This window comes from Ictidomys tridecemlineatus, chromosome 4, assembly GCF_052094955.1.
Source record: "Ictidomys tridecemlineatus isolate mIctTri1 chromosome 4, mIctTri1.hap1, whole genome shotgun sequence".
Lineage (NCBI taxonomy): Eukaryota > Metazoa > Chordata > Mammalia > Rodentia > Sciuridae > Ictidomys > Ictidomys tridecemlineatus.
The window spans coordinates 202273850-202300366 of NC_135480.1; the positions used below are offsets into that span (position 1 = coordinate 202273850).

The 26517-nt window shown below is 45.6% G+C and overlaps 1 protein-coding gene across 24 annotated transcripts in view; it reads left to right on the plus strand.

Moving 5' to 3' along the window:
- Positions 1 to 26517, plus strand: part of Ralgps1 (Ral GEF with PH domain and SH3 binding motif 1) — a 246469-nt gene that overhangs the window by 74825 nt on the left and 145127 nt on the right. For 21 of the 24 annotated variants that reach the window (XR_013438308.1, XR_013438309.1, XR_013438310.1 and 18 more), the window contains exons 5-7: positions 15193 to 15276; positions 23156 to 23245; positions 25879 to 25971. Coding sequence is in view for 21 of the 24 variants with exons in the window: in XM_078048253.1 (XP_077904379.1) it covers positions 15193 to 15276; positions 23156 to 23245; positions 25879 to 25971 (267 nt within the window). In the remaining 3 variants the exon portion in view is untranslated. The remainder of the gene's footprint in view (positions 1 to 15192; positions 15277 to 23155; positions 23246 to 25878; positions 25972 to 26517) is intronic. The other 3 variants (XM_078048259.1, XM_078048266.1, XM_078048260.1) reach the window with 2 other exon arrangements.

Here is a 26517-nt window from a genome sequence, read left to right on the forward strand (position 1 = left end):
TGTGGAGTGGTAGCTGTTGGCTTGAGATAAACATCATTAAGCTTCTAAGAAATTCTTTTTTACTTCTTAAAATTGCACATGAACATTGCATTTTGCTAATTAACTTATCAGATCACTTTTTCTTTAAATTATCCATGTGTTTCTTTGATTGTTAACATTAGCTGGATCCTGTATTTCTTAGATAAAATCAGTAGGTTTGGAGATTCTCCCTATTGATTTTCATGCTCTGGTATAAATTTTTGGCATAAGGGTTTGCATTCATTAAAAGACTCCCTGGTAAAATTCTGTGGCTCTGAAAACTTTGGGTTCTTTCTTTCTTTTTTAAATATATTTTTAGTTGTAGGTGGACACAATACCTTTATTTTATTTTTATGTGGTGCTGAGGATCGAACCCAGTGCCTCACGCATGCCAGGTGAGCGCTCTACCCCTTGAGCCACAACCCCAACCCCTGGTTCATTCTTTCTATTGCTTTTTAACATTTTCGTCAGTGCAGAAAAGTTTCAGTTGGTCCAGTGCAGAATTGATCTGAGCCTACATCTTTCTTAGAAGCATGCAGTGCTTCCAGAAATTTCATTTCGTACTTCCATGATATTCAGGGTGTCCCTGTAGTATGTGAAGATCAAGATTAAGAAGAGTCGTCTGAGAACCATGATTACCAGACTTAAATTGCAGTTAAAACAGAAGCAAATAAAATTTTGCAAAACTCCAATGTAGCAAATTAAGAGACAAGCTAAAATGTTCTCCTAAAACTCGAGAGTAAATACAAAAGGAGATGAATAGGAGGAATTGTTCCTAGGTATCCTGCAGGTATCAGGAATTTTGAAAAGGAAGGATGGACAGATGTGAGAAAAAATGTTTGTACTATATTAAGGACAAAAGTAGATTATAAAATCCCAGATGTGATGTGAATTCAATTTAGAGAGAGCTGGTAAACATACACGATGGCACATGAATGCACATCTCGGCACATGAATGCACACTCCAGCCTGGAGGTGGAGGTGCTGTGGCCGAGGATCCTGGCTTTACCCACCCACAGACTTGGTTCAATCCTGGCTCTTGCATTGGCTGCAATCTGCTTTCCTTGAGGTAAGCTTCTGGGGCAGCAGTGGTACCTGTCTCATAGGGCTGTTTTGAGAATCCAGTGAGTGTGGATAACCGGGAATGAAATAGTCAGTGCTGTGCCTAGCACTTAGGGAGCGCTCAATATGTTAGTCACTCTTGTTATTGTTATTAGTTTAAATCAAAATGCAGATTACGGAGGGATTGCTCTCTTGGGCTGGGGGTGTTGAGGCCCAGGTTCATCTCCTAGGGGTTAAGCTATCAGGTGATTTAATTTCCTTCATTGAGCATTCTATATTTTTCTGGTTTTCTATATAAACAAGTACTAGGTCCCTAATTAAAAACAAACAAAATAAAGTTTTTCCTCCCTCCCTTTCCTTCCTCCCTTCTTCCCTCCCTCTCTTTCTTCCTTCTTTCAAGAGAATGTCTAAATGATACATTGGGGGGAATTTCCCAATACTTCGAAGGAGCAAGGGAGTTGAGTGCAGTCCCGGGTAGAAAGTGGCAGTGGATGTGTGGCCCCACACTTCGGCTTGTTAATCTAGTAGGGCTGAGCTCCTGGCCTCGGCTCTCTGCTGCTAATTGGGGCCTTTTCCCTCTCACATGGATGGAGACTGTTCGCAGGGTCGAAGTTGGCTGCTGCCCTGTGTCGACAGCTGGTTCTGATTGTGCAGAGTTGCACAGGACGAGGGCTGGAATGGGAATGTTTTGGGAAATTTGCATCATCTTCATGACCCTAAATCTAGTACATGTTTTCTAAGCAGATGGAGGTTTGAGGACTTGATGAAACAGTAGTAGCTGTAAATGAGTTGTTATTCTATAGAAAGGAACAAGACTGAAAACCAGAAAGAGGAATTGCTTCTGCTCATTCACTGATCCTCCAGCTTGTGCATACATCCTGACTTTGTCCCCACTAGATCTCCCCGCCCTTGTGGTTTGTCTGGCCAGGGGTCCTGAGGCCATTTCTCCCTGGGACCTGCCTCCTCCCTTTCTCCACACTCACAGCCTCCTGCAGGTATTTGTTTCAGAGTTACTAAGGGATTGCTCTCTTGGGCTGGGGGTGTTGAGGCCCAGGATCATCCCCTGCACTGCACGGAGCAGTCAAGCAAGCAAGCTGGCTGTCACATGAGAACATGGGAACACCCCACACAGTTATCAAAGTGGCTGCTGGGACAGTGGAAGAGTACTTGTGGTTTGGGGCCACTGCTGCTCTTGCTCGTGTCATGAGCACTGTGTGCCTGGGGAGCTCCTTCTGCTATTCCTCCACTACTTTCCCTTGGGCCTCAAAACAAAACAACAAACCCCATGCTTACCTGCTCCTGTCCTGCCCAGCACCCCTTCTCCCACTCTCTCCAGCCTGTGTGCTTTTTCCCCCATTGGCTACCTGACTTTTCTCAGCTTCAAGGGGGGACGCTGACCTGGGCCTCACACATGTACTTTCTGTTGCCTGGGAGCCTCTTCCTCCACACAGCTGCAGAGAGTGCCTCTCACCTCTTCACCCCAGGTCAGTTTGCCAGGCAGACCCTTGAGACAACCTCTGAATGTCCCCTGCCTTCACCCTGATCAAGTCTGTTTGAATAATTTATCATTATTTGACAAACTCCTCTCCCCAGCCTGTTGAAGGTGAGTGCTATGAATGTGAGAGCATCTTTGTTGTGCTCATTGCTATTATTTCCTAAGATCCACTTGAACTTGGGAAACCAAGTGAATGCAGAAGTGCTCCACAAGCCATCAGTCACTGTTGTGCCTTCTTCCCCTCTTCCCTCCTCCCTCCTCCCTCATTTTTCCTTCTCACCCTTTCTTTTCCATCACCACCAGTACCATCATCATCGCCCAGGAAAGAGCCAGAGACACAGCCCACTGATGGCCACACAGGAGGTGTAGAGCAAGAACAGTCTTGGGATGTCAGCCTTAGGGAACAGGCAGGAAAGTGCATTTGTCCTTCTCTGCCTTCCTGTCTGCTGCCCCCTGAGCAGACTCCAAGCTCCTCAAGTCTGGGACCTCCCTGGCGCAGGGCCTGGCACGTGGCTGGCCCCCTTCTTCCTCCCTTTTCTTCTTCCTCCCTCCTTGCCTCTTTCCCCTTCTCTTCAGTCCTCTTCTCTTTCCTTCTGTGTTTCACAGCAGTTACTTTTGTTCCAGGAAGGGTTAGTGCCGCTCCTGGCAGTCACCCACCTCCAGGGAGCCTTCCTAAACCCTCAGCCAGCCCTGCCTTCTGTGCACACCATGGGTCCTGAGTGCCCTTGTCCCATCCTAGTGACTCTCTCTGGAGGACTCATGATTCCTCCACTGAAAGGTATAGAGCATCTAGTGGTCATGTGAGAATGGACTATATTTATAACCGTTGACAATGACAGATCATAAGCAGGTTATGATTTTATAAAAATTTTGTATATTTGGAATATTTACTAACTGTTAAAACTTAATTTGGAAGGCTTATTATGTGTAATATGTTATCTACTAAAAGTTTTTTCAAAGCAATCCTGCACATGATAATCAAATAGTAGAGTGTGTAGATTTTTTTTAAAAGCCTCCATCCCTCGCCCTGGCCCTTCCCAGAGGTAACCTCTTTAAAGGGTTTTCCTCCAGGTTATTTGGGATTCTGTTTGGTGTTCTGAAACCTCTCTTCCTGCAGTCTCTAGGCTGCTTGCTCCCTGTGTTTCCCTCCCCTCTTTAAGTCCCTTGCCTCAGCTGCACGTCCCCATTGTCAAGCTAGTGAACTGCACATTCTGACATTCCCCGGAGCAACCACAGATTCCTTAGGTGGACCTAAAAGTGGAAAGCCAACCAACAGCACTCGTTGTCTTTATGGCTGTGTAGGTCCTACTCAGTGACAAGCCAAGTTGCGTGCCAGGGCTGTATTTCATTCTCTAAGGACCCTGGGCCACGCTAGGGACCAGGCCTCCCGTTCAGCACTGTACTCTATTCTCTTTGATCCATCAGTTGCTTGAAACAGAGTATATTACACACATATACGTATGTAATATGTAAATGTAGATGAGTATTAAAATACATAATATTTAGCATATGGTAAACATATTATGCTACTTGGATTTATATAAGGTATTGTTTAAATAAATATGTAGTATTTAAATATATTCAAAATTTAAATAGACACAAGCAAGAATTCTTGTTTTTTGGCATTCTTGGAGATCATTATCACCTTTTCTCTCTCGCCTTTCCCCTTCACTGAGTCCTCAAGCTTTCCCAAGCTTTCTATCGTAATTTCATTTCTGACATATCTTTAATGGCTGCTGCTTTCTCCAGAGTCTTACTCCAGGAACCTTGTCCTTCCCCAGGTTGACTAGTTGTTCTTAGGTCTTTTTGACAGTTATCAGCATGGGACTCACCTTGCAAATTCCTTTTCATTTAAAGACATGTTTATTGAGGTTTAATTGTATCAGGTAGGAATCAGACTTTTTAGTGAACAGTTTGGTGGGTTTTGAAGAACGTGTGCTCTCTCGCAGTCACCACTGTCCAGATGAGAGCTTGTTGTCACTCCCACAGTTTTCTCTTGTCCTTTGAGATTGGTTTACCTCTGACCCTGTCTTTGGCAGCCATTAATCTAATTTTTGTTCCTGTAGTTTTTACCTTTTTGAGAATGTTGTGTAAATGAAATCATACAACACTTCAGTGTCTGGTTTCTTTCCTTTGGCAGAAAGTGAAGCATCTTTTTTAGCACGTGCAATACTAATTCCGTTTTTCATGGCCAAGTAGTACTCAGCTGTGTGGGTGTGCCACAGTTTCCCTATTCCCTCACCAACTGATGGACATCTGGGTTGTTTCCAATTTGGGAAATAGAAACAAAGCTGCCATAAACAAGCACACACAGTTTTATATGGACATGGGTTTGCATTGTGTGAACATCTACCAGTGGGATCGTTAGGTCCCAGGGTAGGTGTGTGCTTAACTTATAAGAGACAGCCACACTGCTTTTCCAGATGGCAGTGCCAGTTTGCATGCTCAGGGTGACAGATGAGAGGTCAGCTGTGCTGCATCCTTTGCAGCCTTGGCAGGTCAGCTGGTGTCTTTTCTAGGTTGTGGCAATAGGTGTGGGTGGCATCTTGCAGCTTTGACTTGCTTTTTCCTGGGGCTAATGCGGCTAACATCATTCCATGGCTTACTTGCCCTCTGCATTCTCTTTCATAAAGGATCTGAACAAAGCTTTTGTCCACTATTTCAAAAAAAGAAAAATCCCCGAAACTGGGCTGTTTGTTTCCCTATCATTGAGTTATAGCTGTTCTTTATATATTTTTTATATATATATATATATTTTTGCATTACAATTCTTAATACACCTTTATACCACAATTTATCATATCTGTTTGTATATAAGATATGTTGACACCAAATTCACATCTTTATACATATTTCATATCTTTTTATTAGATATGTGCTTTGCAAAATTTTTTTTTAGTCCATCACTTCTCATTTTCTTATAGTAACAAAGTGCAATAGAAATTGTGTGTGTGTGTCAGATGCCATAGTGCATGCCTGTAACCCCAGCAGCTCAAGAGGCTGAGCAGGAGGATCACAAGTTCAAAACCAACCTCAGCAATTTAGCAAGGCCCTAAGCAACTTAGTGAGACCCCCATCTCAAGATAAAAAATCAGCTGGGGGGCTGGGATTAGTGGCTCAGCAGTAGAGCACTCGCCTAGCATGGGCAGGACCCGGGTTCGATCCTCAGCGCCACATAAAAATAAAGGCATTGTGTTGTGTCCATCTACACCTAAAAAATAAATATTAAAAATAAAATTAAAAAAAAATCAGCTGGGGATGTGGCTCAGTGGTTGAACACCTCTGTGTTTAAATACCTGATACCAAAAAAAGAAGAGTATGTATGTGTTTTAGTGTTTTCATTTCTTAATTATTTTTTCTTTCTAAGCTTAATTTTTCTGTTATCTTGGTCTTTCCTCTCATTGTGCTGTTAAACTCATTCCCGGCAGCTTGTCATTGTTCGTGATCTGACCCTCCTGGCCTTCCTCTTGAGTGACCGAGGTAGGACACAGCAATATGCCCACACTGTGGGACAGGCTTACAGGGTACAGCCCTTCCAATGCCAATAGGAGGGGAACCTGCAGTTCCCTCACCTTGGTTTCTCCTGGGGGTGGGCAGGCTGACCTCGCTGGCTTTTGGCCCCTGCCCTCTGCTTCTCTGAGTGCCCTGGGCAGCTGACTTTACCACCTCTATATCTCCCTCATGACTTTTTCCAGCTTGAGACTTTCTGCTTCCAGTTAGTCAGAAACCAGGCTGATCCTCAGAACAGTATTGAAATCTCATTGGAGGGTAACATCCCTCTGCTGCTATTCTCATTGCTATTTTGGATTTGTTTTCATTTGTGGGCTTTGTCAGAGGGCTCTCAGGAGTGACCTTAGGAAATGTATATATCATGTGTCATTTGAACTTGTCACCTATTTTGAACTTAATACAGCAGTGGTTTGGGTTTATCACAGGATAGATGATGGGCAGAAGCCGTTTCTCCCTCTTGAAACCTGTTTTTATTCACAGGCTAACTACATTTGCTCTCTCATATTTTTGATTTATGTTCTCATTGAGGGTAGATAGCATAACAGGATATTTAATTGTGCTGACAGTGAAATACATACTAATAAAAGCACTCATGTTTTGTTAATAATTATTAGGATCTGCTAGAACTTCAGATTTTACCCACAGGACAGCCAGTGGCCTTGGATATCCCCCAGTGGATGGGGCTCCTGAAAAGGGCCAGACAAGTGTTCCTCCCAAGTAGTGCATCCATAAACTGGCACATTTATTGTCTGAAAGGACCCAGGAAGCCCCTTTATTTCCTGAAGCTGTTTGGCGGCTAAGCTTGGATTCTGGAATCAGACCAGGGTTTGGATCTCAGTTCCAGCAGCTCTAGCTGTGTGTCCTTAGAAACAAGTGACAAGTCTCTCTGAGCTCAGAGCCTCATCCATCAGATGGCAGTAGTACTGGTGTGTTGTTGTTTGTGTGTAGACTCAATGGTAATGACTCCGTATTTACCTGGAGTCTGTGGGCTGCTTGGCATTGCTGCGTATTGACTGTGTTTTTCCCCGAGTCTCTGCTCTGGGGAGGCTCCCGGGAGCTTGGTGGGCATCTTCTCTCTGAATCCTACCATCCTTTTGTCTTCTATTCCTGCCTGTGCAGCCAAAGGCATCATACCCTTTTCTGACCTGGTGGGACCTCTCAGAAGCCCTTGTCTGGCCCTCGTGCCACCCAGCTCTCCTCTAGGGTGGCACTGGTTAGAGCCCAAATGGCAACCACAGCTTTGTCCTGGCTTGGGTGAAGATGGCTTCCACCATCCCTACTGTCAATGGCCTCTGTGGCCTGGAAAAATCGAATCATCTGCTTGTTCCTTATTATTTTGTTTGGAAATGGGAGAACTACCACCAGGGTTTGTGAGGATGAACCTACATGATGTGTGAGAAGTGTCTCCTGCAGTTCCTGGCATACAGTAGGTGCTCATATCTCACACGTGCAGCCACTGGCTGGCTTGGGCCCTCACCCCAGGCTTTGGAGCCTGGTGCCTTCTCCTACCTCCAGGCTCTCCTGGCCTGGATTTTTGGCCCTGCTCCCACCCGCTCAGTGATGCCTTTTCCCGTGAGCACTATTTTATTAACAAGCACATTAAAAGTGCTTATGGGGTGTCAGCCATTGTTGTGGGCACTTTACAAATGTCAGCTCATCTAACCCTTTTGACTCCCTAGGCGGCAGCACTGCTGTCAGTGCCACTTTTTCACAGGAGCAAACTCATGGCCCCAGGTCACCCAGCCATGGTATTATGGTTTAGATATGAAGTGTCCCCCAAAAGCTCACATGGGGGACAATGCAAGAGCTTTCAGAGGTGAGTGATTAGATTATGAGAGTCGTGACCTGATCCGTGCATTAATCTACCAGTATGTGTTAATGGCTGGAGGAGGTGGTCACTGGGGGCGTGCCTTTGGGTTTATATTTTATCCCTGGTGAGCAGAGCTCTCTGTTTCCTGACTGCCGTGTCCTGAGCTGCTTTCCTCTGCCACACCCTTCTGTCATGATGTTCTGTCTCACCTTGGGCACAGAGCAATGGAGTCCCCATCTCTGGACTGAGACCTCCGAAACCATGAGCATCAAATAAACTTTTACTTGTCTAAAATTGTTCTTGTCAGATCTTTTGGTCACAGCAGCAAAAAAACTGACTGAACCCAGGAGTTTGTCCCAGGTCTGACTGACTCCTCAGCCATGCTCGCCGGGTTCTTTCTGTGACCTTGGTGCCCTTAGTGCTCTCTCCTGAACCCAGAGCCAGCCTCTGCCAGGGCCCAGCGGGAGGCTTCCTCAGCAGCTCATGCTCCTCCCTCTCTTCCACAGGGGGGGGGGTGTGGGCAACAGGTCACTGTGCTATGATGACTGCCTTGGGATGAGGCCTGCACATCCCTGAGGGACACCTCAGCCCCTGAAGCTTTCCTGACCTGAGCCTGTTGTGAGCCCTGTCCCCAGAGGCTGGCCTGCTTCTTGGTCAGACACCCCTGGTTGGCTCTGTCCCCCACTGTCTCAGTGGCCACTTGTCCTGGGTGTTTTTAGAGCTCCTTTGACTGTCATTGTCCCACCAGTTCTTTTGAAGATTGTTCATAAGTTGATCTTATGATTTTGTTTTTCCCCTGCCAGAGGGTGGGAAGGAAGAGGAAGGGAAAAGTTGCCGTGAGGCACAATGGTGACGTGGTGTCATTGGCTGGTGCCAGCTGGTGGTGGTCAGAGGTCTGATTTAGACTCTTCTTGAATGTGATGCGGTTTCCATGTGGACACGGTCAATGAATGTGCTTTGGAGAAGCTGAATTAAGAATTAAGCCCATATTGGAGGGACCGTGGGCTGGCGCCAGCTTCCTATGGCTTGGCAGCCTGGATACCATGGGGTCTTCAAGGAGGATGCGCCACCACTCCCCAGGCCACCTCTTCCAGGGATGACCTCACTGGCTTCAGACACCGTCAGGGTCAGGCCCTCCTCGGCCACGTCAAGGCTTCTGACTCCCTGACCACTAAGCAGAGAGCTGACGCTCCTTCTTGGAGGGAGCTGACTGCTGGTGGGCAAGCCCCCTGTCCCATGGCTGGAGAAGCTTTTCAGGATCAGCGGAGACCAGTGTTGATGCCTGTTGTCGCCTAGGAATGAGCACTGGTGGGGGTGTTAAGATGGGGCTATTTTTGTGCCAGTTAGGGATTTTTCCTTCGTGACTTCTGATATGCGTTTGCCTTTGAATGTTTATATGAATCTCATGTTTGAGTTTTTATTTAGGGCAACTGCATTGATACCCTTTTGTTCTGAGCCTGCTGGTTTTTCAGTGTGGGGTGCTGCGGTGTGGCCAGCAGGTAGCTAGGTAGCCTAGCCTGGCACTCAGGGTGGCAACCTGGGGTACAGAGACACATGGCTGAAGCCAGGGTATTTCTGTGACCTTCAGGGTGAAATGTAGACAGTGAGCCTGGACAGACCCAGGTGGGGGCTTGAAGTAGGAAGATGAGCAGAAGAACCTGGGGTGCAAGGGCAGGGCTAGCACCTGGCAGAGGGCACAGAGGGGCTGGAGGGCCTGAGTAGGGGCTGTGGTTTTCCAGTCAGGAAGTTGTCCTCAGTTAAGAGCACATTCAGATGAGCAGGGGTAGAGAGGTGGGTGGGAGAGGGAAGAGGGTGTGAGAAATTTTCCCCTGGAGGAGAAGAAAGAGCAGGAGCTGGAGGAGAGGGGCGCCTGGGAGGCTGTTTTCCTGTGGCTTCTGGGAGAGGCTGATGATCACTAAGATGCCTGCAGGAAGGGGGCGCTGGATAGGAGGAGGTCAAAGACATGGACAGGGCCTCTGGGATGGGGGAGGGGTGGGTCCTAGGAGGGAAGCCAGAGTGAGGCTGGGAAAATCGTTAAGTTTAGTAGCAGGAAATTTTCTTCTCATAGATTCTGTTTTCCCTGGTGAACCTGGGGAACATTGTGTGATGGAGGAGAGATCCCAGAAGCCTGGCAGCCAGGGCCCAGAACTCTGAGGCAGGGCAGCCCAGGTGGGTGGGACTGTGCCCACAGGAAGGAAAGTGCTTGGGCCTGGGGCAGCTCCTGCTCACCAGGATGCAGAGCCCAGGGCCTTCCCAGCCTCAGCCCACCATAGGTACCATTAGTTCCATAGCATGAACCTTTTTTAGGCATTAGTGACTGGAAGAGTTTTGTTCTATTACTTCACATTTTCCAGACCCACTTCACACAGATGGAATCTCTTATAATCCTATAAGGCCAAACACAGAGGGGAATAGTGCCAACAAGGTTGGGCCAGAACTTGTGTTAGTGCAGATAGAATGGTCTCATTTCTTCGGACATCTTGATCAGTCTTTCTGCACTGAGTTTGGGAGGTTTCAACATGGAGGACCACTCAGACATCATTCATTCAACCAACACTGCGTGAGCGTCCATGGCCAGCCTGGCCCTATGCCCACCTGCCACCACCTTCCTTAGCCACTACAGTCCTGGGGTTAAGCATCCTCATTTCATCAATGATGAAATTGAAGCCCAGGAAACAAGCAGCGGGGCTGGGATCCAGAACAGGGCCTTTGAGCCCCAAGACCTTTGCCCCAGTACCTCTCAGCACAGTGCTTCATGCTGCTGAGGTTTTAATTGTACATGTCTCCAGTCTTTAGAGCACCAGGCTCCTCAGGGAATCCTTGGAAAATGGCCATGTTTGAATCAGGGTCTTAGAAATTCCAGATCATTAAATTCCAGTGGATAAAGTTCCTGCTTGGCTCCTGCCTGTGTGACAAAGGCAGAGAAATAATAATAGATCTTGTTAATAAAGACAGTGGTGCTTGTGGGCTGGGCGAAGGCTGAACGCTGCCCTTGCTGTTTTGTGGCAGTGTGCCCTGCGAAGGGGAGGCGACCTTTATATTTAGTTAGCATAGTTCATCCTTTCCAGCATTGGCTTTGGAATCCATAGGTGAGAACATGAAAGTTCTAAGAAAATAAGCATCATGCTGCTGGGGTATGCACAGCAAGAATCTGACCTGGGTCTAACTGGTCGACAGGTGTCTTTCTAAGTTGTCATGGTACAGAAGTAAGTTCAAAGATTCTGAATTAAGTGTTTACACACACACACACACACACACGCGTGCGCCCACACACACGCACGCACAACTTCTGCTGTTTATTAAAATTTTCAGGAAAATATGGAGGGCCACTCTCAGTCAGAAATTGGGCAACAACCACACCACAGACGTGAACCCAGTGTAGGGAGCTGGGTTTTATATTTGATGAGCATGACCCATACTTTCCAGCACTGGCTTTGGAATCCACAGGAGAGAGAGGCCTGTGTCCTGATAAACTAAATGAGTGTGAACATATACCTGAAAACAGTTCAGGTGTGTTTAATGGTGTGGGTAAATGCAACAGAGGCAGGTCAAATACACAGTCCAGAACAAGGAAATAACAGAGGTAAATTGTACATCTCCAAGAGACAGACATCTGATTTTGAGAAGTGGACTCACGGTGTACATGAAGTCTGAGCCCTTTTCCCCCATTTGTTAAAATGAATGTGGTAAGAATCACGTGGAAAACATAGGTGATGTGCCTGGTCCAGCACCTGCCACATAGGGGATTCTTTTTTCTTTTTTCTTTTTCTTTTTTTTTTTTATTGTTGGTCGTTCAAAACATTACATCTAATTTGATATATTTCACAGTTTGATTCAAAAGGGTTATGAACTCTCATTTTTACCCCGTATACAGATTGCTGAATCACATCAGTTACATCAATTACATTTCCATTGATTTACATATTGCCATTCTAGTGTGTGATGAATTCTGCTCTCTATCCTATTCTCTACTATCCCCCCTCCCCTCCCCTCCCCTCTTCTCTCCTCTCTCAACCCCCTCTACTGTAAAACACTTCTTCCACTTGTATTATTCTTTCCTTACCCCTCACTTCCTCTTGTATGTAATTTTGTATAACCCTGAGGATCACTATCCCTTTCCATGCAATTTCCCTTCTCTCTCCCTTTCCCTCCCGCCTCTCGTCCCTATTTAATGTTAATCTTCTTCTCCTGCTCTTCGTCCCTACTCTGTCCTTAGTTACTCCCCTTATATCAAAGAAGTCATTTGGCATTTGTTTTTTAAGGATTGGCTAGCTTCACTTAGCATAATCTGCTCTAATGCCATGCATTTCCCTCCGAATTCTATGATTTTGTTGTTTCTTAATGCAGAGTAATACTCCATTGTGTATAAATGCCACATTTTTTTTTTATCCATTCATCTATTGAAGGGCATCTAGGTTGGTTTCACAGTCTTGCTATCGTGAATTGTGCTGCTATGAACATCGATGTAGCAGTGTCCCTGCAGCATGCTCTTATTAGGTCTTTGGGGAATAGACCGAGAAGGGGAATAGCTGGGTCAAATGGTGGTTCCATTCCCAGCTTTCCAAGAAATCTCCATACTGCTTTCCAAATTGGCTGCACCAATTTGCAGTCCCACCAACAATGAACCAGTGTACCCTTTTCCCCACATCCTCGCCAACACTTGTTGTTATTTGACTTCATAATGGCTGCCATTCTTACTGGAGTGAGATGGTATCTTAGGGTGGTTTTGATTTGCATTTCTCTGACTGCTAGCGATGTTGAGCATTTTTTCATGTACTTATTGATTGATTGTATGTCCTCCTCTGAGAAGTGTCTGTTCAGGTCCTTGGCCCATTTGTTGATTGGGTTATTTGTTGTCTTTTTGTCTAATTTTTTGAGTTCCTTGTATACTCTGGATATTAGGGCTCTATCTGAAGTGTGAGGAGTAAAGATTTGTTCCCAGGATGTAGGCTCCCTATTTACCTCTCTTATTGTTTCTTTTGCTGAGAAAAAACTTTTTAGTTTGAATAAGTCCCATTTGTTAATTCTAGTTGTTAACTCTTGCGCTATGGGTGTCCTATTGAGGAATTTGGAGCCCGACCCCACGGTATGTAGATCATAGCCAACTTTCTCTTCTATCAGACGCCGTGTCTCTGTTTTGATATCAAGCTCCTTGATCCATTTTGAGTTAACTTTTGTGCATGGTGAGAGAAAGAGATTCAGTTTCATTTTGATGCAAATGGATTTCCAATTTTCCCAGCACCATTTGTTGAAGATGCTATCCTTCCTCCATTGCATGCTTTTAGCCCCTTTATCAAATATAAGATAGTTGTAGTTTTGTGGATTGGTTTCTGTGTCCTCTCTTCTGTACCACATAGGGGATTTTTGCTAAGCGGTAGCATAGTTAATATCATTGTCATTACTCTTACCTGGGGTCTAGCCTGGGAGAGGGCAGTGTGAGGACTTGGCAGGGTCTGGGTCGGTCGTGTTCTCTTGTGGGGGTTTCTGTGAAGGCCGTGATACATGCGAAGCAGCCGTGAGGAGGTGTGTGATAGCTCCTCCTGGTTGGTTCCCATGTGTTCCCATGCCTGGCTTGTCCAACTTGTTGCCAGAGCTGCCCAATGACTCTGGCCAGTTTCCACAGGCTCCTATCTGTGGCTTACCTGTGGGCCCTGAGATATGTTTGATGAGCACCACACCTCGGGCATAATTGCCCAGCCAACGGTTTTCTTTATGGCCATTCCCATCACTGCCCTGACTTCCTGATCTGCCTCTGTCCCAGCTGGTGGATAACTGACTCTCACTAAAAATCTTTAGAAAGTTCCAGCTGTGCAACTGGGAAAAAAAAGATACTAATAATATTGAGTCTGTTATGAATTAACAGGAAGTCTTAGAACTCAGGATAGAGAATTCTAGCATCTACGTTTCTTCTGTTTTCTGGCAGGCACAAGTTGGGAATGGTCTTTGGATAGTGGCTTTACCTTGGTCCTTTTTAAAACTCCCATTAGATTACTTCTTTTATCTCCAGGTAGGAACCAGCCTTACTGATAGATAAAATGTAGCTAATCTATTTCTTCAAATCATGATGCTAAACCTGCTGGAAAAGCAGAGATAAGGCCCCTGAACAAGACACTAAAGGGAACCTTCCCTTCTGTCCCTTTGGTCATATACAATGGGAGGGGCCAACTTCAGGAAGGAAGCCCCTATAGTCCTGGAAGCTCTTCTGGTGGTGGTGGGCCTGGACTAGGATTTCTCCTGACTCAGGATTGGAGGCTGTCATGTGGTCAATGAAATCTGTGAGCCCTCAGCTGGATTTCAGTTTTAAGTTCACCTGGGGCTCTGGGTTCACTCTACATCAGGAGGAGTCCTGCTAGTTAAAATGTTTGTGTCCCCACTAAGAAAGGACTTTTGGCCCCAGAGAAGCCACATATGAGAGAAAACATTCAACTCTTGGCTTCTTCATCTGGCATGTTTCACTTAGCCTGATGCTCTGCAGTTCCATCACTTACCAGCAAATGGCATAATTTCATCCTTCTTTATGGCTGAGTAATACTCCACTGTGTATATATACCACATTTTCTTTATCCATTCATCCTTTGAGGGGCATCTAGGCTGGTTCCATACCTTGGCTATTGTGAACTATGTTGCTATAAATTTTAGAATGCAAGTATCAGAGGAACTGCAAAATGAAATTGACTAAATTATGTTCTATGCATGTATGAATATATCATAATGAATCTACTTTTTAAAATATTTTTTAGTTATAGATGGACACAATATTTTATTTTTATGTGGTGTTGAGGATCGAACCCAGTGCCTCATGCATGCTAGGTGAACACTCCACGTCTGAGCCACAACCCCAGCCCCCCTACTTTTTATATATAACATACCAATTTTTAAAAAGTAAATAAATATAAGGAAGACCAGTAGTCTAGAGGAAGGAGACCACACGAGGAGAGGGAAAGGTGGGTACTAGGGAATGAAATGAAGCAACTATGTTATTTGCATGTATGAATATGTCACAGTGAACCCCACTATTATGCATAACTATAATGCACTACTAAAAACATAAAAAGAGAATATTTTGACGTAGAAATCTTGGGAAATGTGGCCGAAGTTATGGGAGGAAAGTATTCTGCATCTCCTCCTCACCTTTGGCAGCACCTGCAGACACCTTCTCCCACAGATCCCGCCTTCCTCCCCGACCTGGTGAAGGTGAGAGTAGCCAGGTCTCCAGCTCCTGCTCCATCCCACTTGATGTGATGGGGTTTTGCATCCCAAGTAGAATCCCTGTTGAAATGGACTCTCTGCTTTCTAGGAACTAGCCAGCTGTGGATGGAGTAAGAAGGAGAAACACAGTCTGGCCCCCAATGTCGTGGCCTTCACCCGGAGGTTTAACCAGGTAAGCAACTGCCCTTGTGTGTGCCTGTCCAGAGGCAGTCTGTTGTCCCTAAATGCTGCAGCCCCACCAGGGTTCACTTTGAGGCACCTTGCCCCAGGTCCAAACCCTTCCTCCAGACCCCTGTGTTCACCCACTCTCGCGCCATTACAACCCAGTTCATAAGGTGGGTAGAACTGAACATGTCTTTCCTGTGTCTATGTCATGCCAGGGGCTTCAATTCCATAAAAGCTAAGGTTCTAGCACCCTGTTGTGCTCTGAGAGGTCAGGTATCGGGATCCAGCCTCTGCCACCCTCTAGCCTTGCTTCCTATTCCTCCCTCTTCAGGCTTCACCATGCTGGCCTGCGTCTCTTGCCTGATGCATCGTGTCTCTGTCCTGTAGGGGCCCCATGTGTTCTGCTGTCAGCCCAGAGCTCCTCCTTCATGTTTAACTCTCAGATCTTAGCCTGTCCCCTAGGTCCCCAGCCTGTCAGAGGTCTCCCGATCATCCATTCCCTCATGGCACCATGTCCTTCTCTATGTGGTGCTTTACCCATCTGTCTCTGCTTCCTTGCCAGTCTGTGAGTTTCATAGGCCAGGTACCATGCACATCTTACTCATCACTATGCCCACCTGCCGCCTGCTACCTTGCCCAGTGTCGGGCAGAAAGGTACTAGACCTTCAGTAGGACCAGTGAATGAGGTGCTCAGGAAACAGTTTTGAGTTGGACTTCTTTGAACCCAGATTAACTGGCCCCATACTATTCCAAACTGACTTGATGGAGAACAATTTTTGTTCTGGTTGTGACGACTCCTGTTGCATAAACCAAACCCCCAAATGATGCTGTTGGCAATTTTTTCTTCTTCTGTTTTGTTTTTCTGGTTTCAAATGAGGACAGTGGCCCAGAGGTTGCATAGTGTGCATGATTGGTCCTCTGGGTGCTGGGGCCTATGTTCCCTTGAGGCCATGGCTCCAGCTGGGCCTTCCCTCTTGGAAATGCCTGGTCCTGTGCATCACTGCTATTCAGCTTTTCCAGCCCTCTCCAGCCTCAGCACCCATGTAAGCACAGTGGGAGCCTCACAGAGACACCAGCTTATTGGCTGAAGATCAGGTCTAGAGCGGACCGAGGTGTTCCTTGGTGAGATATGATTAAGAGCTAAGAAAGGCCTAGATGCGGCTGGGCTAGAAGCTGCATTTCATTTGTTTGGAAAAATCAAGTTCCAAACCTTTTGCTTCTTTTCTCTTTCGTTTGAAAATCTTTTTCTTTTCAACTGAGCTTAGTCTTAAGGAAACAGATGTGCATAAACTATCAGGGGATTCATAGTTTTCCCAACAAAACAACTTGACTGGGAGCCAACTCAGTCCCCTCCTCTGACCAGCCATGGAGCTCCTGTAGGAGAAGCTGTTGGGGCTCTGATGCAATCTGCTTTGCAGGCAGATGCCAGGCCAGCTTGGCAAAGGCCATGCAGCTTGTTCTGTGAACAATTGCATTATGTCCAGCTCAGGCTGAGTGGTGAAATGAGACAGAAGTGAAGTTGCATTTTCTCAAGCAGAATGCTCCAGGAAATGGACTTCCTGATGGCCCTTTGGCCGTTCCTGGACATAGCCCTGGTAGCTGTAGTTTGAACATTGCCCAGAGGCCAGGACGGTCAGCCACTGGGGTGGCTTTCTTCGAGATGAACTCATTGGTGTCCCTTCCTGGTGGGCCTTTCCATGTGAGGACAGGACTCCAGGTAAAAGGAAGCAGGTCACTGCCCCTGCAGAGCCTCAGTTTCCAAATCTGTAACTGAGAATGACATCCTCTGCTTGCATAGTTGTTATCAAGATGAAATGAAATGGTGGATGAAGAGCTTTTAGCATAGTGTGTGGCACCAAGAGGATGTCCATTTGTTTTAGAGGGAAGACAAGGAAAATGTGCAGATCAGCTGATGGGAAGGAGGTTGCCAGGGATTGAGGCTCCTTGTGGCCAGGCCAGAAACCCAGTGGCCAGTGTCCTGATCTGCTTGCCAGCAGGGCCCGAGTCCCTAGGGATTTCTTCATAGAACAGCTGCATGGAAGAGCTCAGCCAGGTTCTTTGGGGTCTTGACTTCGAGGAGTTCTCCTTACAGCAGAGACATTCTCCATCTTTTTTGGGTCATGGATTCTTGTGAGAATCTGACGATATCTCATAAGAACTTTTCCCCAGAAACTGTGGACACATACATTTGCATGTAATTTTAGTGAGTTGATTGCTGCACTAAAATGAATGTGGGGTCACTTTAGGGTCTCAGAGAATGAAACAGATCTGACCTGGGTTGGCGTCTTAGCCCCACAACTCATTAGTTGTACAGTGTGGGCTAGCTTTTGGCCTCTGTGAGCTCATCTTCCTCAGGAAGCATTTTGACTGTTTTTTGAAGATTAAATGAGAATCATGGGAGTAAAGGGGCTAGCCCCATGCTTGTCACACAGGAAACGATTAACATGAAGGGTTGTGGGAGCTCTGAGCCAAAAGAAAGGTTAAGGCCAGACTAGAGGCTGGGGCATAGGTATAGGCATAAGGGCAGGGACAGTGTCCAGGGGATGCTGAAAGTTTTGGAAATGATGAAGAGGAAATCGGGAGTAATAGAGGCCCAAGTGTGAATGTGAGGACTGCTGGTGTTTGTGGATGGGCAGAGGACAGGGGGCAGCACAGGCAGCTGAGAAAGGGTGGCCAAGAGCAGGAGGAACACCCAGGAAAGGTAGTGGAATCATTTTGAGAGAGAGAGAGAGTGCTGCAGCATGGGCCACGTAAGTCAGCTGGAGAAGAGGCCTTGAAACCTGGCATCGAGACCCTGCTGGTGACATCAGGCAGACAGTTTTGTCAGAATCGTAGCAGGCTGAGTAGGAGGAGATGGCGAGAGAGCAGGAGAGAGAGCAGGTGCTGGTGATCCCAGCAACTGTGACTCCAAAGGCGGAGATGAGGAGGAGATGGCAGGAGGGGTCAAACAGGCCCAGGGAGGTGGTCCTGTGTTTCTTCTTCTAAGTGGGCAGTCTTGAGGAGGTTCCTGTTTTGAATGGAAGAATCCAGGAAACAAGGAAAAGTTAAAGATGAGAAGGAATCCTTGATGAAGTATTTCCCAGAGAAGGTAGGAGAGGCTGAGGCTGGGGCTCTTGGGATGAGAGGTGCCCCCAAAAGGCAAGAGGCAGTTGTCAGCCCACCTGTAGATGTGACACAAGGAGGCCCTGTGGCCTCTTTTCTTCAGGAAAACAGGAGGCAAAGGGGGAAGCAGAGGATGGGAAAGTGGAAAACCCACTCCATGGTGAAGGAGGAAGAGCTGATATGGAAAGGCTCTAGTGCACTGATGGTGGCACAGTAAAAATTGTGACTTTTACAGTGTCCCTGGGGCAGTAGGCAGGTAGTCATATCTAGTTAACCTGCACAGCCTGAGAGTGGGAGCACGGGAGGCATGCTGGGATCCATGGTGGGATTCATGGTGGGATCCATCTGTGCATGCACACAGAGGCCAGCAGCCTGAGTTTCTGGAAGGACCAAGGCAAAAGAGAACTTCAAGTACTGGCAAAGGAGGGAGTGGAGTAACAACTGATAGGGGATGGGTCTGCCTAGAGGAAAAGGATGCCAAGAAAGAGGGCTGCCAGGGACTCCAGGGGATGCTGAGAGGGAGGGTCTGTCACAGTGGGGTCAAGGAGAAGGGTTGTGGCCAAGACTGGAGTGTAGTTGTAGGAAGGAGGTGGTGATGGAAGTGGAGGGAGCGATGGTTGCTGCAGTTGAAGTGGTCAAGAGGCATGAGGCTGTAGTTCATGGTGATGTACAAGTTGTCTGAGGAAGAAGGTGGGATTTGTGGTGGAGAGAAAGAAGTGACCCAGATCCTGATCTGCTTGTTTATCTCTATTGGTTTATCTTTTCCAGACAGTCTAAAAAGGAAGACAGAAAGAAAAAGGAAGAATACATATGTAGCCTGTTTAGACAGCTAAAGCAACTGTCATTATAGTAATAATTTGTGTATATTGAAAGGTTATTCACACTATGACAAAATGGGATATATTCCATGTATACACAACTGGTTCAAATATTTGAAAATCAATTAATGTAATGTATTATTGATCTAAAAAAGAAAAATAATTGACCTGAAAAAAACATTTGACAAAGTTCAACTTTTGTTCACGATTTAAAAAAATCAGCATATTAGGAGTAGAAGGCTATTTCATTAACTTGATAAAGAACATTAATAAAAATCTTTTACTCAAAATCATTTTTAAAGGTCACTTTCCTCCAAGGATTGGGAACAAGACAAGGGTGTGCTCTCTTGCCATTCTATTCAACATTGTATTAGAGGTCCTGGTTAGTGCAATTAGACAAGAAAAATATATAAATAACAGACAAAAATTGGAAAGAAGGAAACTAAACTATCTTTATTCATAGCTGACATGACTGTCTATATGGAAAATTCCAAAGAAGTCTATTTAATGCCCTCTACCCCAGAATTAAAAAGCAAGTACAACAAGGTTACAAGACACAAGGTCAGTATGCTTTCCTATATACCAGTAATGAAGAATTGGAATTTGAAATTAAAAAAAAAAACCAATTGTAATAGCACCAAAAACAAAACAAAACTTAGGTATTTATGTAACAACATATGTACAGGTTTATATGTGGAAAACTATAAAACACTGATGAAAGAAGTCAAATTAGATTTAAATAAATGGAAAAATATTCTATCATCATGGGTCAAAAGACATTATTGTTAAGATGTCACTTCTTTTCTACTTGATCTGTAGATTCAATGTAATTCCAATAAGAATCCTACAAAACTATTTTAAAAATAGTAACAAACTTATTCTAAAGATGGTATGGAAAGGCTAAAGACCTAGAATACACAACACAGTGCTAAAAAAGAACAAAGTTAGGGGACTCAGTATTGGCAAAAGAACAGGCATCTAGGTCAGTGGAACAGAATATCGATTCTAGAAGGAGCCCCTCACAAATAGAGTCAGCTCATTTTTCATAAAGGTATAAAGGCATCCACTAGAGAAAGGATAATTTTTCAATAAATAGTGCTGGAACAGCAGACATGTGCATGTGTATAAATGCATCTAGACACAGACCTAAGCCCTTTCATAAAAACTCAAAATCAACCTTAGGACTAAATGTGAAACTCAAAACTCTAAAACTTACAGGGGGAAACAGAAGAAAAAAATCTGTATGACCTTGGGTTTGATGATGAAACCAAAAGCACAATCCATGAAATAAAAAATTGATTGGAACTTTATTAAGTTAATAAGATTTTTCATTCTTCAAAAGACATGGTTAAGAGAATTAAGAGACAAACCAGGCACTGAGAGAAAATATTTTTCAAATATATATCTGATAAAGGACTTGTGCACAAATCATATTCTGAAAGCTCAACAGTAAAAAAAAAAATGGCCCAATTAAAAACAGGCAAAAGAACTCAACAGATACTTCACCAAAGGAGATATCCAGATGCTAAATAAACTTATGAAAAGATGCTCAGTATTATTTATCATTAGAGAAAAGCAAAATCCTACACACCTATTAGAATGCCTCGAACACAGAAAAGCTGACAGTGCCAACTGTTGGCCAGGATCTGGAGCAGCACGAACTCCTGTGTGTGGGCGGTGGGAATGCAGTGAGGCAGATGTGTCCAACAATTGCACTCCTGGGTATTTACCCAGATGATTTGAAAGCTTACACACACATACATACACATATGCACATGGATGCACATAAGCACAGAAACATTTACAGCAATTTCATTCAAGTTTTTAAAAACTGGAAGCAATGGAGATGTCCTTCAGTAGATGAATGGGTAAGATAAACTGGAATAAGTTATCAAGTCATGTAAACATACAGATGGAATCCCAGCCACTCAGGAGGCTGAGGCAGGAGGATTGTGAGTTCAAAGCCTACCTCAGCAACTTAGCAAAATCCTATGCAACTTAGTAAGACCCTGTCTCAAAATAAAAGGTAAAAAGGGCTAGGGATGTTGCTCAGTGGTTAAGTGCCTATGGGTTCAATTCTGGCACCAAATAAATAAATAGATAGCTAAAAAAATAGAGATGAGGGGCTGGAGTTGGGTCTCAGTGGTAGAGCACATGCCTTGCACTCGTGAGGCACTAGGTTCGATCCTCAGCACCACATAAAAATAAATCAAGGTATTGTGTCCATCTACAACCAAATAATATTTTAAAAATTAAAATAAAAAATAGAGATGAATCTTAAATGAAAAAAGCCAATCTGGAAATGTTCCACATCAGAAACCTACATTCTCTTCTAGACTCGTGGATTCCGGAGCCTGCACCCACTGGGGCTTCAGGCAGCTCTGTTGAATCAAACTGTTGACCTGGATCTTCCCTTGCAAACTATGTGCTGCAGATCCAAAGTCAGCTCTGCCACCTCCCATAATTAGGCTAGAAAAATGTGTGGGGTTTTGGCATGTAGGAATCTATTAAATTATACATATAAAGTATCGTACTTGAGATTATGTGGCATAGAAGAGCATACATAGTTACATACAAGGTTATGGGCTGAGTGCTTGCTATCCAGAAACACTTTCTTCCATAACTGGCTAGTAAACATTTGAATCTGAACTTAATTTTGACAAATCCATGGAAAAAATGATTCTATGGAAACCCAGGCGTGTCCTGGAGGCAACCACAGATCGTTACACCAAGAAAACATTTCTATAATACTCCTGCTTAATATAAAAGGCAAATTGGTGATTCTGGGTTTTTCTTTCCTTGTTTTCTTTTGGAAAAGTAACAGTATTTCTGTTACAAGACTGTACTGTATCGCAGTAGTGGGCTTGCTTTGTTAACTCTGGGTCATCCTTCATTTTGTTTTTCCTTATAAAATGGAGGGTTTCAGGCCTGGGTTTGTAGCCCAGTGGTGAATGCTTGCCTACATGTGTGAGGCAATGGGTTCGATTCTCAGCACCGCACATAAATAAATAAAGGTCCATCGACAACTAAAAAATGTTTTTTAAAAATGGAGGGTTTCAGACTCCTTGCTTTCCTTCTCAGGCCACTCGCTCCCCATCCTTTGGCCCACCTTTCTTAGCACTTGGGTGTTCGTGTTTGCATCACACGTTGTGCGATAGTGAAACACCCTGAAACACAAGCCAGAAGGCCAGCCAGTTCCCAGCATTCCTTGGCTGACCCTTTCCTCTGTTTCCTTGAGGTGCTGTGAGTCAGCCCTACACTGATACATGACTTTCTTGTTCCACCAGACTCAGGGATTTGGGGCTGTGGCTGGATGTGAGAGGTCAAGCATGAATGAGGTTCTGAACCACAGCTTCTGACATGCCCTTTAGGCACAGGCTGTCTCCAGGAAGCCATAGCTGCAACCTGAACTGCTCAGAATTTGGAAAGACTTTTTGTATCATTTATTCTTGGACAACCTTTCTTAGAAAATTAAGTTTGTGGCAGTTGCACACATTTTCAGTGAATCCTCCTTGTCTTGGGCCTACTTAGTGGATGTACTATCAGTGCACACAGGCTGACCATGTGTCTGTCTGTCCAACTGTCCTCCCATCATCCATGGTCATCCTGCATCTAGATCCTTCTAAGTAGGTGTCCAGGCCAATTCATTTCTCAGTTCCCTGCAGCATCTGCAGAGACACTGGTATGTCATGGAGGCCAGTACTCCCCTGGGTGTACACAGACATGCCTGCTTCTCCCAGCACTGCTATATGTGTGGAGAGTGGGTGCTGAGAACATGGGCCCCACCCAGGGTCGGGTGCCACAAGGAGCCCTTCACCTCATATGACCCTGGGCCATGCTCTCCCAGCTTCCCCCCATGGATATCTCACAGCAGTAGTGGGCAAGGGTGATGGGTGTCTGGCATTTAACAACTTCTCTGGTTGTGTGTGTGTGTGTGTGTGTGTGTGTGTGTATTTGATTCTACAGGTCAGTTTTTGGGTTGTTCGAGAAATTCTAACAGCACAGACTTTAAAAATAAGGGCAGAAATCCTCAGCCATTTTGTGAAAATAGCCAAGGTAAGCTGTTTTATTATTATTTTCTCCCTCCCCCCTCCTTGTTTTTGTCTGAAAAATGTGCACACTGACCATGTGTCTGTCTGTCCAACTGTATTTGGGAAGTGCTTTTCTGTGGGCCTGGAGGACAGGGTTAAAATGGTGGGTGGGGATTGTGGCCTGAGTTCCCCAGGTAGGGCCACCTCTGAGATCCACCCTGCTGCCTATGCCCTGGTACCTGCATGTGCATCAGCAGCATGCTTCTCCATCTCATGACGCTGGCAGCCAGCCATTCTCCTTACTAGGCTTGCACTCTTTTCCCAAGGTCCTGTGGTGCCCCCTGGACTCTGTTCATTCTTCCATTGGATTTAGAATTGCTGGGTCTGAATGATTTTAGGTAGCATCAGTGCCTGTGATCTACTCATATCCTGCACAGTTATGTCACTAGTCAGCAGAGTCTGCTCCACCCCATCCTGAGCTCAGGCCTGGGCCAGATGACCCTGTGCCCTTCATTTCCATCTCCAGTGCCCCGCTTGGTATAGTCCACCCTGTCTGCTCATCTGGCCCCGACTTCCCCTCTTCTTCCTCCATCTGTTCCAGCCCCAGCTGGGCCATCCTGGTGCTTTCCCAGGCTGCTCTCAGGCCAGGAGTGTCTCCGCACGCCCAGCTCCCTGTCCTGTGCCTGCTGCAGTGGGCTCACCCCTTGCTCTGTGCATGCGTGTGTCCTCTTCCCACCCAGGCCCTCCTGAGCAGGCCGCAAAGCAGCTGCATTCAGCTGATTGCATTCAGGGCTCACATTAGTACCACCCAATTTGCAGAGGAAGAAGACTTGGAGAGCAATGTCCATGCCCAGGCCCCACAGAGAGTCAGCAGCAGAGTAGGAATAAAAGCCACATCTCTGCCTTCGGGGGAGCTGCTTAGCTGCCCTTCAGGGGAAGGTTAAGTGCATCCGTCTATAAAGATGTTGGGAGCAATGGTCACCAAATATCCCATTCATTCTCCTGAAGTACTTGGGACTGTCACTGGGTTTAATAATACTTATTGCTGTCAGTCAGTGCTATGATGGGCAGAAGAAAAGATATCTGGCTGTAGTTCTAATCCCTCCTGGGGCTTACAGTTTGGAAATGAGTTTATGGCCCCCATCTAAGGAGTCCCAAATGATCTGTCATTAACCTCCACCCTTTTCCTTACTGTAGATTGTCATGCTGGCCCCACATGCTGGGTATGTCCTTGGGCAAGCCCCTTCCCTTCTTTGGGCCTTGGTTTTCTCATCTATAAATTAGAAGAGGTAGGTTAGATAAACTCCCAGATGCCTTTGGCACTGAGAGGAAATTCAGTGATAGGCACGGCAGTTCAGATACTAGAATGCAGTTCAGTTCACTCGGGGAATCTGTTCTCACACAGGAAACAACTAGAAATTGTTACAAGATGTGTGAACTGAAGTATTAATCTGTGTGGTCAGAGAAAACTTTCCAAGTAAGAATAGAGCTATGAGGCCCAGACACAAGGGCTTTTCGTTTATTTATTCATTTTACCTGTTATGTGCTGGGTGCTGAACTAAGTACAGGGACATGATATCTCAGGGGACACACTGTTCAGGGTGAGAGAGAGGCAAATAAAAAGCAAGTACAATCTAGAACGTGAAGAATACAAAGAGTGTGGGAACACAGATGGAGTTCCCACCACCATAAATTTGGGAATGTGGTCTGGAAAACCATATTAGAGGAAGTGGTATCTGAGCCAGGAATTACCCAAGATGAGGAATGAGCAAAGGGAAGATGAGTCTTCCAGAAAAAGACTGAGACCATCTCACACCACCCAGCCCAGGCTGCACCATCTCATGCAGCACAGGTGCCTTTATCACCTTCCCCATGTTACCTGTGAGGACATCAAGGTGCAGAGGATTGCGTAACTTGTCGAAGGAAATGCAGAGTGGGAGCTGGGATTGGAACCAGGCCTGCAGGTCCTGTAGAACCTACTCGCTAGCCCAAGCTTCACTGTCTCCCAAGAATGAAAAGTGGAACCTTGTCCTGTGAGCCCGTATCCCTCAGCATAAAACCAAGAACAGAGCCATTACATTTTTCTGCATTTACTCTCTATTCTGTCTCCTTCTGTTGCCCTTCCTGGTAAGGAACTTGTCTGAGTCTGAATTGACTCCAAATGTTCTCACTAATTTGGGGTCTGGTTCAAGGGAGCATGGTGAATAGCCTGCCTTCCCAGCTGAGAGGGATTACGCAGATGGCTAACATCTTCCCTCAGCCATTTCTCATCCGGGCGTTAAGGTAATGGCAGAAGAACTGCTGATACTGTTGGCACGGCCAGGATTTTAGCTTACAGAAGCCTGTTGGGACAGATTCATCTAAAAATAGACCATAAAGGGATTATCGAATCTTATCCTGAGCCACATTTCTGTCCAGCAACCAGACAAGTCAGCTTATGAAATTTTGCAAGCCTTTTAGATGCAGACTCACCTTTTGACAATTAGAGCAAAAGCATATGGTTCCTATGAACTTCCTAGAACTATATTTTCTACATGAGATATTTTTAAGTGTAATTGAATTTCATGAATATGACAACATTTGGTAACACTTGGCATGTTCTTGTTCTGTTGTTTATAGCTGCAAAATAATGTATTCCATATCTTTTTTTCCCCCCAGAAACTTCTAGAACTCAACAACCTTCATTCTCTCATGTCTGTGGTGTCAGCATTACAAAGCGCTCCCATCTTCAGGCTGACAAAAACCTGGGCTGTAAGTTAATCTCCCTAAGTCTATCCCTTTGATTTCAGCTGTCGTTTTGTTGGTGAAGATCTGTGTTGCTTAAGCCCCTGGCTTTCTCTGTTCATCTGCACTTTGCCAAGGACAGAGTTATTGTGAATGCATGGAACATCCTCTGGCATCCTCGTGGCTCAGTGACCCCAGCCCCATTTTGGTCCAAGGGAGTAGTGGTGACCATGCTGATGTGGTTGGGGCTGGCATCCCCTAAAGTGGCTCTTCCTGGGCGCTGTTCTATGATGGCTGGGTCAGCATGTGACTCTTGCCCTGCACTTGGCTGGTATTTGTCTCTGGCAGACTCCACACTGCCCTTGGGAAGCTCTTTGGACTGATGGTTTGCAGCTGCCCTGGGTCACTGGCCATATAGCTCAGAGTTTCTCGGGAGAAACCTGTGACCCTCATGTAGGAAAAAATGACTTTTTGCTTGCCGTTTTTTTTCATCTCTGAGGCCATGGATAATTTCAGCTCAGAGGTGGAGTCTGATAGTTATATAATTGAGTCTGTAGGAAAGTTTTTCTGCCG